Below are 16,195 nucleotides of genomic sequence, written 5' to 3'. Positions count from 1 at the left end.
ATATAATAGACTCACCTTAAATTACTGAACCATTTAGATATTTCATAAACTATATGATAAGAAGTAGAGAAAAACTTGCCCAAACTGGGCATCATCTAAGTTGTTTGTTAAGGGTGTGCTTTGAAAGTAATAGATGTTCCTCATTTGGAAATCATGTTGATGGGCAATTTGAGTGTTTCTGCTTTTAAAATCAAGTGTGTTTGCTCTGAAAATGTAAAGCAATCACCAGAGAAATCTGAGGTCGAGCAAGTAGTGGAGAACTTCCTCCTCTTAGCACACACGTGGAGCATTACATAGGCTTCCTTTCTGTTCTCTGCACTTTCTGGATGCAGAGGGATAGTGAAAATAATTTCCAAATCAACTCTGCTAGCTGGCAGAGTGCATGAGTAAAGACAATGAGAAGGAGTTTGGATCATGATAGGAAATTATGTCAGAGTGGATGAGTGGAGAGACACACTCTTATGGGTGTGGTCAGGAGCAGCTGTGGGGTAGGCAGAGCACTCTGCTACTGTGATAGGTGCATATCTGGAGTCTCAGCAGCTTGGGGATTGCCTCAGTTCCCTGGCATATCCTTCTCACCACACAGTAGTTCCACCCCAGGAGACTAAGGAGCTATCAGCCCATATCTCATGGAGGAAACATGCCTATTGAGCAGTGTGAAGACCAGGGAGGTTATTCATACTTCTTCACATGGTTTTCTCCATGCTCCCCAGGGACCCTTCAAATACAAGTTGTCTAGGTGGTTGACGCAGTTGGGAATCTCTCAACTCAAGTCACAGAAAGTGACGTATTCCCCCCCCTCCCCCAGCCTGGAATTTAGCATGCAGTTCAAGAGAGACTGAACATAAGGACTTAACCTCAGGTAATCTAAGAAAAGGCTTCCTGAGATAGACCCTTAGCAGACATATTAACAGTGAGAGCCCAGGGACAGATGGACAGCAAAGCTCGGACAATGGCCACAGACAACTCAGGTTCGAGGTCTGGCTACTTTGATAACCTAGATGAGTCTCCAGAGAGAGTACAAATGCCCAGGAGTCAGTGTGTCTTAGGTAGGGTTACTGATGTGATGATGAAATACTGTGACCAAAAGCCAGTTAGGGAGGAAAGAGTTTATGTGGCGTATGTTTCCACATCCGTGGATGTCACTGAAGGAAGGAAGGATGTAACTCAAACAGTGTGGGAACCTGGAGGCAGGAGCTGATACAGAAGCCGTGGAGGGATGCTGCTTACTTACTGGTGTGCCCCCAATGGTTTGCTCAGCCAGTTTCCTTATAGAACCCAGGACCACCAGCCCAGGGATGGTACCATCCACCTGTCACTATGAAAATGTTCTACAGACTTGCTTACAGCCCTACCCCGTAGAGACATTGTCTTAATGGAGTGTCCATCTGTGGTAACTCTAGCCTGTGTCAAGTTGATGTAAAACTATCCAACACACAGTGTGTGAGCAGCACAACACAGAGCCTGGAGCTCCAGACACATCAACAACAGACCTCAGGCCTCCCGTCTTGCCCCTCATAATTCAAAGTGAGTCTGATTAGTTCGTTTGAGGTACTTATTGAGTGCCTTCTCTGTATAGGCCCAACCTTGGTGCTGAAAATACAAATAGAAGATGCATGACGTGTGGCCTCAGCCTTGGGAATGGTTCCCTCTCAGTAAGCTAACACTCAAACCAACTGTTCAAGCCATACACAGGTCCCAAGATGACGATCTTCCATTGCTATCCCATGACCCAAATAGAGGAAAGAGCCCTGAACGTTGGGTCCAAAGGCCTGAGTTCTAATTGCAGCCAGCCAGTATCTGGTATTGTGACGTAAGGCCCACAGCTACTACTCTGAGCCTCTCTCTAGGCTAACGAGCTCCCTCACTAGGCTCTCATGGGGAGCGAGTGAGTATGGATCTGTCAGGGGATTTGTGCTTCGCTGGCAGCAAGTTCCTGCCTGTGTGCCACACACTGGGTCTGACTGACTGTCTAGCCTCTGTGACTGCAGGCTTACCTGCTCTCCCAGGTTCCACTGAAGAGCTGCTGGCCCCTGTTCCATGAAAGAATGAGTAACACGTGAGGCTTGCTCATTCAGTAGGCAGCTCCCAACCAAGAATCCTCATCTGCCATTCAGTCCTGCAGCAGCCTCTGGTCCTGGTGCCTGAGACAGAGAGCACAGCATGTCCTCAGGGCAGTGTCAACATGTCACATTTCATTGCTTCATCCCCTTTCTCTCTCTGCTTCAAAGGGCCTAGTGACACCAAGGCCAAAGAGGTCAAGACATACGCTGAAGAGAGGAATACACTTGACTTTCCATGATTACGGTCATTCATTGATTAATCTGGGTGGGGAACAACTGGAATGCTTGTTCTCGTGTTCTATTACAAATAAACAACAAATCCTGGAAAGTTTAAAAGCATCTTTACTGGAAGTTTCCAGAAGCTTCGGGGTATATTGCTAAACCACAAAAGCTGACTGACAAAGTCCAGGGTCCTGCTCCCCTCCACTTACGTGACACTTTCTTTTTCTCTTCTTTGTTCATAGTTGACCACAGCATGTTTGAGAATTTGAATACAACCCTCACTCCAAAGCTCCAATCCAGCCATTCCTTCCCTCATCTGTCCAGACCGGGGGCCCCAGGCTCCATCGCCCCTGGCTCTGGAGAACCAGGAGGACCAGGGCTGAGGGTGGGCAGCAGCCAGCACCTTAGGAATCTGGGCAAAGCTGTGGGGGCCAAGGTCAACGACCTCCTGAGAAGAAAGGAGTCTTCAAGCCTGGGCAGTGTGGGTGTGATGGAGATTAATAAGACTGCTGGGGCCCAGCTGCCTGGTGGGGAAGATGCGGCCTGTGGACCCTGGCTGGAGGATGAAAGGTGAGTCCTTTCCACCCCCCACTATCCCTGCTGTAGAGGTAGGAACATGGACAAAACCACAGTGCATGCAGGAGAGAGCAGACCCAAGGAAGAGGTAAACATTTGTCAAGAAAAGCACGGCTAGGCCAGTGTTCATCAGAGCTCACTTCAGCCTTCATGACCAGAGAAGCATTTCCTGCTTGAGTACTGTGTCTTGAGCTCTGTTTCATACTGTAGTCCTAGCTAGCCTGGAACTCACAGCCCAGACTGACCTCAAAGTCATGGCAACTCTCCTGCCTCAGCTTCCCTGGGATAGTAGATATGAGCCACCATGCCCTGCTTTAGGCATATTTTCATTTGCAGATGACCCAAGTTCAGAGAGTTAGTATTTGGAACTGAATTCGAACCCTGGTATTCCTCAGAAACTGTCCACATGGGTTCTGTTGCCAGCCGTCCCTCGTAGCTGCTGCTGTAGACCTGAGTGCCTCATAGGGAGGGGGGAAGCCTGGTCTAGCTCCCTTTGTCTCCATCCCATGGCTCCTTCCTGGGCCTTAATTCCAACCCCTATGCCTATGAGCTTGTGTGCCCTTTACTGGGGCCCAGTACTTGGGTTCTGAGATGACTCAGCTCTCTGGAATCTTTAATCCATCCTCTCAGAGGCAACACTTTGAGCCACTGTGAGCACGTAATTAGGAGAGAACAGCCCTATAGCTAATTGTTGGCCAAGATCTACATCCTAAACCCAGAGCAAGACCTCAATGGAGAAAGCACTTGCTGGGGAGTTGGGGGTATAGTTGAAGGGGCAGTTGGAGCAGAGAATCAAAAATGTTTTTAGACTGGTGTGCAATCATCCATAAAGCCTGAGTATGTATTGTCATGGAGTTTCAGGTCAGTCCAAGAAGCCTTCCCTCTGCTGGATCCTCCACCTCCCATAACCCGGAAGCGAACCCCTCGGGCCCTGAAGACCACCCAGGACATGCTGATTTCATCGCAGCCCGTCCTAAGCAATCTAGAATATGGGACAGAATTGTCACCCGTGCAGGCCCAGGACTCTCCACCCACTGCTCAGCCTGTATCTGCAGACACTTCGCGGCCGGAGTCTACCATTGAAATGGGAGAGAAGGGAGAGGCTCTACCCAATGGCGAGGTGTCCCTGTTGGTACCTGACCTAATACACAAGAACACCCAGGAGGAATCTAAGCTAAAGGCAACAGAGGGCAGGAAATCCTCCTCCCCTGCCCCCATGGAGAGAAATGGCCTCAAACTTAGCTTAAGCCCCATCAGCCTGGCTGAGACCTGGGAGGCCAGCAGCCCACCTCCGCAGGCACGGACTTCCAGCCTTGACAGTGAAGGCCTTCACCCAGACCTGCTGTCCTTTGAGTAGACTCTCTTGTCTCCCCTGATGAGCGTCCTCTTCACGTTGTCATCCACTACACACAAGTCTACTGTCCCAACTCTGCCGTGCCCTCATCTTCCTCATTGGAAGGCACAGCAGAGTCCACTCTCTGCCAGAGGCATCATGGGACCAGATGGCCACACATTGTCCCAGTTAAGGAATCTGCAGAATGCCCAAGGGTCTCAGTGGCATCTCCTCCTGCTCCTCTGCTGGCTGCTGGCTACTGGCTGCAGCTTTGGCACCGGAACTCATCCTTCTTCAGGCTTGTCCCAGCTTCCTGCTGACTCACAGGGCCACCAGCCCAGGAGGATGGATCTAACAGGAATCCTCTTTGCCTGTCTGCTCAGACTCAAATGCTTTCTGACCTCTCCCCCACCAATCCTTGATTCTGTTCCTTTCTTCCATACTGGTCCAGGGCCCCCCTGCCCTGAAGGGAATAGAGCTAGGGAAGAATGGAAGGTTTTGACTTGATGATGGGGCCTGGCCTGGAAAGCTTTACCTAGATTGAAATCTCACCATAGTTCCTTCAGCTTCAGGGCTGGGTGGACCCCTAACCCCTACCTTTCCTCTGCTTCTGGCCCGGAGTCAGAGGAGATGCTTCCGGGGCTTAAGGCCTTGAGAGCTTCTCAAAGGTTGAGCCTTGTCACCAGGGTTCCCAGGGTTTTCTCATCCAGTTATGTGTGCCCCTACCTATCTGGAGAGGCACTTGGGAACGGTGCTATAGGCAGACTTGCTCGGGTTCCTTGCTATGTGCGTGTGAATACAGAGGTAGGCAGGCCCCTGCAGAAGCAGCAGAGAGGGTTCTGTTGTTCAGAGAGGAGAGCGCGGGAGCACAGAATGGTCCTGCAAGAGCAGAGATCACAGGGAAGAGAACAGAGAGGACTGAGAAGGGCATTGCGAGAGTCAGGGCAGCTTTTCAGGCCACTCCACACCAAGAATGAGGCAGTGCCTGGGTCTGGGAACAGTATGTGTGAGAGCCGGGGTTGGAGCATGTGCGAGAATGTGGTGAGGACTGTGGAGGCAAAGCAGTTGTCTTTAGTGAAAGTGCTTCTTTGTGCTTGTGCTGAAGTTTCCTGAATTCCTGCAGCACCAGAGATACCTCAAGCCTCGGTCTTTTATTCAGGTAATGGTGATCCTCCTCTGCTTCTGCTGGAATCTGTGTAAGGACCCAACAAGACTTACCAACCGTTCCCTGGTTCCTGCCTTCCGGGTTAACTTGCTTCATATCCTTCTCCCTTTAGGGGCCCTATCATGCTGTCTTCCTGTGGCCAGGAGACTGTAGTGATCCCAGCCACAAGGGCCTTTGTAGCCAGAAGAGGAATCCCTATTCTTGAACAAGGAGGCCAAAGCCCCACAAGGAGGCGGGGGACGGTGCATCCACCCAGGGCAGGCCACGCAACAGTCTTCTTGCCCTACTTCCTGGGCCCTTCCCTTTTCCTCTTGCTTGGCTTCCCATCTGTGACATTGGGGTACACAGGTCTCACTTCCAAATTCAGCATCACCGGTGTGCTGCCCTCCTCCCACCCTGCATCTGGAGCCCCAGGATGGAGGTTTCCTTCTCATACACCTGCTTCAGCAGTTGCATAGCTTCAGCCATCTATGCCCTCCAACCCTGTTCTCTCACCCCATCTTCCACTGCCACAGAAAGTGAGGCTTTATCCCATGCTCCCTGCAGACTCCAGTCTTTTCCTCTCAGATGAGAATCCATGCAGCCAGGCATCTGAAGGCTCTGTTGGAGGATACAGGACTGTTAGTACACATGTAGCACACGTGCCTTGCTCCAAGAACATCCCAGGGATGTGACAATTGATCCTGAAGTCAGAGAAGTCCTTAGAAGTAGCCCTTGAGGACCTGTGGATTTCCCACAGTGATGTGGGATAGCACCCAAAACAGAATTCAGGCTCTAGACTGGAAAGTATAAGCATTCCCCAGAGAGCAAGTCCATTGTAATCTGAGCTCCCCATACCAAAATCTTGGTTTGCTCCTCTCATAGGAAGCTCACAGGTAACTGCTCTCTGGGGCGTCTCCTCCTCAGAGATTAGGTAATATGGTTTCCTAAGACCAACAGCATGAGACTTGGCTTGCTTAAGCACCCAGGACACTGCTAGAGCCCAGGCCCCCGGGCCCAGGGTTAGCCAAGAGCCCTAAAGAGGGATCTTCTGAGTACTTCAGACATAATGCTTGATGTCGGATTAGGTACCATGGATGCCTGCATCAACCTTTAGGATCTTTGGCCATCTCCCTGCTACAGGTGTGGTACTGCTACCTCAGGAGGCCCCCTGAGACTGAGCCTTGTTTTAGATGCTGCAGATAACTGCCTGGTGCTATGGGGCTACATGTTTCCCAGCAGCCACAAATCCTCCTGAGGGCTTCCATTCACATCAGCTCTTCCAGCTAGTGACCTCATCAGGCTCACTGACCATCTCAGCTGTGTGGACCACAGCATGGCAGCCTTCACAGTGAATCCAGATCCTCGGGGTTTTGACCTTTGGGTAGTTTGATCTGCGTGGCACAGAGGCAGGCTAACGGGGAGGAATGAAGGGTCTAACTTGAATGTCTGTTTAAAGAAGCTGGGGTCTTGGAGCCCTTTTCTCTCCAGCCCCGTTGTATAACCATATTCAGCCCATAGCTTTACCTTGATAGGTGACAAAGTGAGCTTCCAGAAACATGGAAAGAAGGTGTCCCCTCCCTAGTCCCAGCCCACACGTCTCTCTAGAAATGTATCTGTGAATGTTCTGGGAGATCTGAAGGCATGTGTTTTAATCCATCATCTTTTAAAGAACAAGTTTGGACCCTGTTGAAAAGAACAAGATTATAGTTCTATTCTGAGTATTTTTTAGAGAGTTCATATTTATATTTTTAGAGATTTTTCTTGTAGAAGGAACTTGCATAATAAAATGATAAATGTGTCTTGCTGGCTTGTCTTTTTTCCTCCTGAATGGTGGAGAGTTCTAGAGTCCTGGATTCCTGAAGGATACCTGGTTGGGTATAGAGCCATGGCAGCTTGCTTTGCAATCCGGTAAGAGTAAGGAATGAGGGAACTGGAAGAGACGAGGAGGAGGGGTTCTACAAACAAGCCTCCAACTTGAGACATGTAGAGTAAAGAGGACAAATCAGGATGGGTCATCTTTTATGTAATTGACTGACTGAGGGCTGTATCAACAACTTGATGCATACCTATCCAGCCCTCCTTGGGGGAAATCTGTAAGGAAACGCGATGCCCATTGGCTCCATAGCCCGCTTCCACCATAAATGGACAGAACAACATCCTCATGTGCATGTTCTTCCCCACAGGGACCAGAGCAGCTCCCTCACAGGGAGTTAGCAGCATCAGCAGCTATCAGCACAATACTCAAAGCTGTCGACTTTGGGGAAATTACTTCCATGGCTGCGCCAGCCCTTGATGTCATTTACTGAGAGAATGTGGCTTAAACAAGAGCTGGTGAGGAGTCCGTTTGCCATTAATGTTGTCAGATCTCAGGATGCAGAGGAGTCATGCTCTAGAGCAGTGGTTCTCAACCTGAGTTGTGCAACCCCTATGGGGGGGGGGGTCAAACAACTATTTCATAGAGGTCACCTAAAACAATCAAACAATACAGATATTTAAATTACAATTCATAACTAGCAAATTATGTCATAATTAACAGTTATGAAGTAGCAACAAAAATAATTTTATGGTTGGAGTGTCACCACAAAGAGGAATTATATTAAATATTGCAGCATTAGGAAAGTTAAGAACCAGTGCTCTAGAGAATCAGTTTATTGACTCTCTTAATAGGAAGAAGGGAAGAAGGTAGAGAGGAAACAGGAAGTCCTAGAGGGAAAAGGACTGTTGTGTTCATGCAGCAATCACATTACCAAGGGGGGGAAAGATGGGATCCTTTCTTTCTAGACCTTTGCTGCCATGACTAAGACAGGGTTTGGAGTCTATAGTCTAGAATGCAGAGGTTCCCTGGTTCTGTGTCTTGAGCATTGCTACACGAGGGAAGTCTCTGGCCTTTTCTGTATCTCATTGTGGCTTACTTGAGGTGTCAAAAAAAATGTGGCTTTCTAAGCTACTGGCTTTTCCCACTGCAGAGCACAGCTATGTCATTTCAGAAAAGCAAGAGTAAGACAAAAAACAACCCAGCAGAATTCCATGCATGGGAAAAGGCATTGAAAATACTAACAATAGCAACATTTTTCTTTAAGCCTATGCTGCAGTGACCATTCTTTAGGTGACTTCATCTATTGGATGGCTTTGGGTTCTGCTTCTGTCATCAATCAGGTGTTAAAATGTGTCTGTTACACCATGCTGTCCCTTCCCACAATTGTGCAATGTTTTTGTTTTATTGCTAATTATAAAAAAAATGTTGGGAATTTTTTATAAGTGTAGAAATGGGTGTGCATATGACACTGTTTCAATGTTGTCCTCTAAGCTGGTCTGGAACCTAGAGGGGGAAGATGCGTTTTCATTTAGACACTGGTGACAAGTAATACAGGGCCCTCTCTTAACAATGGGCGATGATGCCACGCCTCTTCTGTAGGTACTATGCTAACACGATGTGTTAGAGCACAGACAGAATCACCCAAAGCTGACCAATTAAATTCAACTGCAAGAGTGTTCATTTCCTCTGGGCTGAAAGCAATTGCTAAAGGACAGTGACAGTCTAGGCTACTGAGAACTCAGGCAGGTTTGCTGGGCCAGTGCAATGCTGGTAGGGAGCCCCAGTTGATATTCAAAGGTAATAGAGTTAGTGCTTCCAAGCCTGTGCCCCAGATGCTGTCCCAGACTCAGAGAATTTCCTCTCAGTCGGTTTGCTCACCAGCTTTAGAATCCCTCCGAGGAATACGAATGCTAAGAATGTTCAGGAACTTGGTAGGCTTCTATTGTCTCTTCATTCCCTGCCATCCCAAACCTCTGAATTTCCAAGCCCAGCCTGGCCATGACTATCTCTGAGATTTTTGACCCTCTTGGTCACCTAGGCTTCTCTCAGCAGTGCTCCCCACAAGGTCCTCCCTGGATTATAGCACCTCACCTGGAGCACCACCATCACCACCACCACCATGTGGCTCTCCTGGGAGTAGGGACAACACAGATTGATCATGTGGGCAGACTTACAATCTCCTTAAGTACAAGTGGCGTGTCTGCTTTTTGTCTCTCAAGAAAGCTCGCTCCAGAAACTTCAGTTGCGCAGTGAGATCCCCGTGAAGGTCTTTCCCCCTCCGGTGAGCCTTCCTCCCTACTGTCATTGGCACCAGGGGCAGATGATGAAAGCCCAGTCTTCCCACCACCCACTTCCTACTAATGAGAAAATTCCTCTGCTTGCTGTATCTAGGGACCGACCCTCTCGAGACAGGAGTCTTTGTATCCAGCTTATCTCCAGCTGCTGCCATGATGAATAGCCCAGCGCAAGCGAGCCTGGGGAAGCTCTACCCCCCAGGAAACTTGGTTATTAATACAGACAGGGAAACAGGCTTGAGGAAATATTTAAAGACCAACTCGAATACACTAGACTGCATTCTCTCCCGTGGGAGTTGCTTAAGATCGTGTTGGTTACATGGAGCAGGAAACATGGCCTGTGTTTTCCTTTGCTATAGGAAAAGAAAAAGGTGCACAAATAAAACCTCCCAGCAAACTGTGGCTTTTTTTTTTTTAATTCTCCTTTTACCGTTTCAACAGTCAGCGGTTCCTAGCACCATCTGCTTGGCAACCTTCTTCCTTCAAACACCCCTCTGTTTGCCACCTTATCTGGCCTAAGCTTGTGCTTCTTACATAATCCTAGTTGGCTCCATCTGATGTTCAGGCACATCCAAGTGTTCATCCCACACCGAGGGCCAACGCACTGCTCCCCAGGAAGTTTGGGATTGTCCCAGCCACCGAAGGGTAGTCAAGGGAGCAGCCTGGACTTCCGAAGCAGAAGGAAGTAAGTCCCACCAGCTTGAGACATCAAAGATGAGTTCCCCACGCCTGCGGTAGACAGACCCAATCTTCCCAGGTACCTCCTGGTTCTGGTTAACTGTTCAGCCTTCCTGACTTAGCTTAGTCCTGCATCCTCTGTCTGGAACAGACAGCGGAGCTGGAAAATGCTTTGTAGTCTTTGTAGTCGATAAGGGTTTTTTTTTTTTTTTTTTTTTTTTGGAGATGCTGTGTTGGCCTGTATGGGCAACGACTGTGTGTATTACAGCTCCCGTGAAAGAGTGGGGTTAGGGGCCTTGGCCAGGCCTCTCCCTTATCAATCATTGACTGTGGGTAGTGTATGTTGTGACCAGGCCTGGGCATTGCTGTGACGTGAGAGATGTCAGGTGGTTCTCTGTACTCTAGGTCATCCTCTGCCCAGCCTCAACCTACCTAATATTATTCCAAGCTTGAATGCTTCTATTCCCTAGGACCCCAGAACACCAGGACCCCTGGACCCCAAATTGCCCAGAATCTCTTCCCTGCCTTTGTTTTAGTTTTGGTGTTTAGAGTTGGGGTTTGACTACATAGCCTAAGCTAGGCTTGAACTTGCAACCCTCCTGTCTCAGCCTCCCAAGTGCTGGGATTGCAGGTGTTCACCACCACCGCTGCCTCAGCTACACTTGTGCCTTCCTTCCTTTCCTCTGATTTTGTCAGACCATGACACTTCAGCCTTCACGTTTCCACTGGTGTCTTCCCCTCCCTCTGTTTCTTTCCACTGTTCCCACCTTATTGTGAATGTGAAGTCACAAGGTCTGGGCCAGGTTGAGCTCTATGTTCCCAAATCAGCTGGGAAAGCAGGTATGCAAACATTTAAACCTATGGGGAACACTCACCCTTAAGCCCCACCCCATCCCACGTGGCCATGTAGTTAGTCCCACGTGGTTTGCTGAGCAGTGCAACCTTTTGTGTCTCTCCTCAAGTCTCTGAGCACTTGGGACAGGCCTCATACCATCTTCAGTTCGCAATAATGCCATTTGCCATTCTAGGCCTTCGCTGGTGCTTAATTGTATCTCTGAAGTGCCTGTGTAGTTAGGCCAGCAATTGTTCTGATCAGTTTGCACACGTCTTCTCACTCGAATTTTTCGGTAATGCTATAATCTTATTAAGCCCATTTTCCAGACACAGATAATCTTTTACTGTGGTCAGAAAACCCGACACACATGATCTCATTAATTCTCACATCTCAAGAGAGGAGCTATTTTGGCAGCTCTGGGGGGCAGGGAAGTCAAGGGCTATGAACCTTATGACTGATGAAAGCAAAGTGAACCCCAGAAGGTCAAGGTTATCAGATGTGCATGGGGGGAGTTGGGTTGGGGGTAGGGTGGGGGTGAGAGGGTGGGATGTCACTCATTTTCCCTGCCACCAGACTAATGAACAATTCCATGCTCTAATCATGGCCTGGAAATATGTTTTTGAGTTTGACCTTCTCCAAGGATAAATGGAATTTCCCCAAACGCTGAATATTCATTCAAAATGGGAATTTAGAGACCCTATCCTCTGCCCCTGTCTTAGTCAGGGTTTCCATTCCTGCACAAACATCATGACCAAGAAGCAAGTTGGGGAGGAAAGGGTTTATTCCTCTTACACTTTCAGGCTGCTGTTCATCACCAAAGGAAGTCAAGACTGGAACGCAAGCAGATCAGGAAGCAGGAGCTGATGCAGAGGCCATGGAGGGATGTTTCTTACTGGCTTGCTTCCCCTGGCTTGCTGAGCCTGCTCTCTTATAGAACCCAAGACTACCAGCCCAGGGATGGCACCACCCACAGTGGGCCCTGCCCCCCTTGATCACTAATTGAGAAAATGGCCCACAGCTGGATCTCATGGAGGCACTTCCCCAACTGAAGCTCCTTTCTCTGTGATAACTCCAGCCTGTGTCAAGTTGACACACAAAACCAGGCAGTACGGTCCTCTTGTTTTATCGAGAAGAGGGACCAGCAGACTATGTTTTTTAAATGGTGCTAGGAATCTCATGGAATCCCCACGGTAACGCTTGGAAGTAAGAGACCTTATCCTTGTCTTCTAGGTCCCAAAAACTTAAGGACTGTCCACAGCCCATGTCTATCAACAACAAAGCTGCCATTAGTGTCTCCACGAAACATTCATTCTTCAGGGCGTTCGTAAGAATCTGCTCTGAAATGTAAGCATTTCCACTTGCAGAAGATGGTGGATCCAAGAGGCAGAAGCGCTTACAAACTCACTCCTAAGGGATGGCTTATGCACTTACCTGCGTATCGACCCTGACGTTCAAGTATTCACCTGGGCACTGAGTCCTGTTTGGCAAATACCTGCCAAGGAAATCGGTCAGGTTTCCCAGCTGCCATGGTTACTCAAACAGTGCTTGAAACAAAACAGAACAAAACAAAAATCCTCGTGGTCCTACTTTTCTTGATGGCTGGCTGACCCCGTGTGGATTGATTTAGGATGGCAGTTTCTCATTCCTTCCCCAAAATGAAGATTTTTTTTTTCAAGACAAAAATGGCATTAATAAATACTGCCCTCTACCTAGAGTAGCTGGTATTTACGCTAACATCATTCCACTGGTAGTTTGTGGAGGAAAAAAAAAAAAAAGAGAGATGACACTTCTTAACTAGACATGAAAAGAGAAAATGATGGTGAGAAAGTCTTTGAACAAAACTGTAGTTCCTGCAATGGCCATGCAGTCCTATAACGATTGCATGAGGGAATCTGGAATTTGAGGGCAGCCTTAGCTACACAGTGATTGAGGATGTCCAAGTGTTTTGAGTTCATGACAGTTAGATGATGCACACAGTTAGAGGAGGGCAGAGAGGAGAGTATAGATACAGACAGGATAATTCATAAAAACTTATTATTGGACACAATTCATAGACATTTAATATTATAAATACAAAGCAGATCTTAAATTTCCAGGAAGAATAATCAGTTATGAAGGAGAATACAGTTAATATGTTTTCTCAGTAAGATGCCCATGCACAAAGTTAAAGGGACTAAAAGATAGTGACATAACATTTTTACATTGTGAGGTTTTAATCTACCATTTGCTATTTAGTCAGCTACCATAATGTCTAAAAAATATAAAATCTAAATGACATTATAAAGTATTTAAGACTAAAGAAGGCTTACCACTGAAAGGATCAGCTGTAATGGGGATACTAAAATTTTGCAGTAAACATGTTAGTAAGAATACTAACAAGTCAGGAAGATACTGTGGACTTTGAGACGTATAAGAAGAAAGGATGATTTATTGTCATTTAAGTAATGAAGGATGCAAAATGAATGGGCTGAATTTTAGATCCTATCAGAAAACCACATGGGATTGGTAATGGTCATGAGGAAAATGAGGATTTGCTAAATTGTGGGAATTGGTATACTTAAAGTGTTGTAGAAAAACCAGAAATATAGGTCATAATGAGTATTAGGTAAACCAAACACTTCAGTGGAGCTTTCATATTTAAAGCAATAATTCAGTCTTCTCAATCGATAGCAGAAAAGGGAAACAATTATATTATTATTATATTATATTATATTATATTATATTATATTATATTATATTATATTATATTACATAGAATGGGGTGCCACCAGCCTGAGGCCAGCCTGGGCTCCACAGCAAGACCCTGACTCAGAGTGAATATAAAGGACTGGCTTTGACATGCCCAAGGTAGAATTGATAAATATCAAAGAGGAAGAGAAGACATAAGAGTAATGAATGAGATAAATCTGTAGTTGCAAAAGGAGTATTAGAATAAAAAGGATATGTCAATGAAAATGAGATATCAATCATTATAGAATAGATATGCAAAACCAAAAGACCACACTGGTAAAATAATATAATAAACCAATTTTTATTATTTGTTATTCACTTCCCTTTGACATGCCCAAGGTAGAATTGATTAATATCAGAAGGGAAGAGAAGACATAGAGTAATGAAACAGATAAATCTGTAGTTGCAAAAGAAGCATTAAAATAATAAAGAGGATGGCATGTCAATGAAAATGAAATGTCAATCACTATGGAAAAAATAATGGAAAAATCACTGCAAAACAAAAAAGACAACACTGCTAAAATAATATAATAAACCAATTTTTATTATTTAATTAATGATAAAACTCTTCGTGAAAGGCTCAAACTTAATTTTACAAGTAAATACTGACATTTAAAAAGAACAGTTAGGAAAAAGTGAAAGGCTTTAACTCATTAACTTGCTGTATTATGGTTTGGAGCTAAATTATTACATGGACTCATGTGTTTTGTTAATTTGCCTTATTTTTTTAAAATAATTTTTATGTGTATCAGTATTTTTGCCTCCATGTATGTCTGCGTACCACATGCATATACGGTGTTCATAAAGGTCAGAAGAAGGTATTGAGTCCCTGGGAACTGGAGTTATATACAGTTCTAAGCTGTTGTATGAGTGCTGGGAATTGAACCCTGGTCCTCTGAAAGAGTAGCCAGTGACTTTAAGCACTGAGCCATCTCTTGACTCCCAGACCCATGTGTCTAAACACCTGGCCCCCAGTTGGCAGTCCTAGTTTGGAAGGCATAGGGTCTCGCTGATGCCATCTTTGAGAGTTATAGCTCAGCTTTGTGTCTGTTTCCCTTTTCTCTGCTTCCTGATCTGCCAGGTGTGAAATCCACCATAACACCGTCCTAGCGCCATGTCTTCTATGTGATGAAGTAAACTTCTGGAGTCATGAGCTGATATAGTCCCCTTTCCCTTTATTTCCTTCTGTCCAATAGCTTGTCCTTCTGTAACAGGAAAAGCAACAAATACAGCTTTGTGAATTTTAGTGTAGAAACATTAGATATTAACTTATTAAATTTAATAGTTTATTGAAACATAATACATCAAGGTAACCAATGCAAGGATAGTTAGTTTCATTCATTTTATTGACTAAACTTTATAACACAGTGAAGATATAAGGAATGTGCCAATCTCAATAAATGCAGAAAAATAGCACAATAAACTCCACTTTTTCACATAAAAATCCTAAAATGGCCTTGATTAGAAGTATTTACTAAAAATCTGTAACAATATGCTTAAATTAAAAAAAAAGAAAGCATTCCTGTCTTAGTTACTTTTCTATTGCTGTGACAAAACCCCATGACCAAGACAACTTACAAAAGAAAGTGTTGAAGAGAGTTTAAAATTTCAGAGGGTTAGAGTTTGTGATGGCAGAGCAAAAATATGGTGGCAGGAACTGCTAAGAGCTCACATCCTGATCCACAAACAAGAAGAGATCCAGCACACTGCGAATGCCACAAGTCATTTGAAACTTTAAAGCCCACTTCTAGTGATACATGTCTTCCAACAAAGCCATACTTCCTAATCCTTCCCAAACAGTTCCACCAATGGGAAGCAGGAACTAAAACATAAGCCTGGGGGACACTATGATTCAAACTACCACAATTCCCCCAAAATACTGCACATAAAACAAGAGTATCCATTATCATGATTAGGGATTAATGAATAGGAGGGGCCCTAGGCAATGAAGTAAACCTAAAAAGAGGACAGATCAGTATTGAAAAGAAAGAGAACCAAAGGTTATTAAGTATACCCCACAAGAAACAGGACAAACCCAGAACCAACAGGTAAACTAGCAGGTCTAATGAGAAAATACTCTGCAACTATCATAGACTAGTTAAAAATTAATAAAATATAAGATGTAAGTTATGTCAACTGAAAAAGGACTAATACAATGGAATATACAAAGCCTGTATGTTAAAAACTTGGATCTCCTTTACAAACTACCACAAATGATTGGGCAAATGCAAGAAGCATATATATGTATAGGGAAAGATCCCAAAGATGTCCATTTCTTTACTAATGCTAAGACAATGGCAATTTTATTAAACATTCCACCACAATATCTTGAACAAGTTAACATGTAACATAAAATATATTGGAAGATTGTGAATAGCTAAGATAGTTTTGAAAAAAATAGGAGAGGGCAACTTGTCCTACAAAGCAGGCAATAAGCCACAATTTATTAAGGCAAGGATGTAAGACATAACAAAGCCAGAGGACTAAGATTATTGTGATAT

At 45.5% G+C, this 16,195-nt stretch overlaps 1 protein-coding gene across 5 annotated transcripts in view; it reads left to right on the top strand.

Moving 5' to 3' along the window:
- The window catches only part of LOC127697198 (carboxyl-terminal PDZ ligand of neuronal nitric oxide synthase protein), a 294,753-nt gene extending 287,614 nt beyond the window's left edge, over nucleotides 1-7,139 (top strand). For 4 of the 5 annotated variants that reach the window (XM_052200160.1, XM_052200158.1, XM_052200161.1 and 1 more), the window contains 2 exons: nucleotides 2,528-2,855; nucleotides 3,717-7,139. In XM_052200160.1, coding sequence (XP_052056120.1) covers nucleotides 2,528-2,855; nucleotides 3,717-4,218 — 830 coding nt within the window. In that variant the 3' untranslated portion in view covers nucleotides 4,219-7,139. The remainder of the gene's footprint in view (nucleotides 1-2,527; nucleotides 2,856-3,716) is intronic. The other variant, XM_052200159.1, reaches the window with a different exon arrangement.
- Nucleotides 7,140-16,195: the final 9,056 nt, after the last annotated feature.

This window comes from Apodemus sylvaticus, chromosome 12, assembly GCF_947179515.1.
Source record: "Apodemus sylvaticus chromosome 12, mApoSyl1.1, whole genome shotgun sequence".
NCBI lineage: Eukaryota > Metazoa > Chordata > Mammalia > Rodentia > Muridae > Apodemus > Apodemus sylvaticus.
The sequence above is the reverse complement of the archived record's forward strand: the minus strand, read 5'-3'. Positions and strand labels throughout refer to the sequence as shown.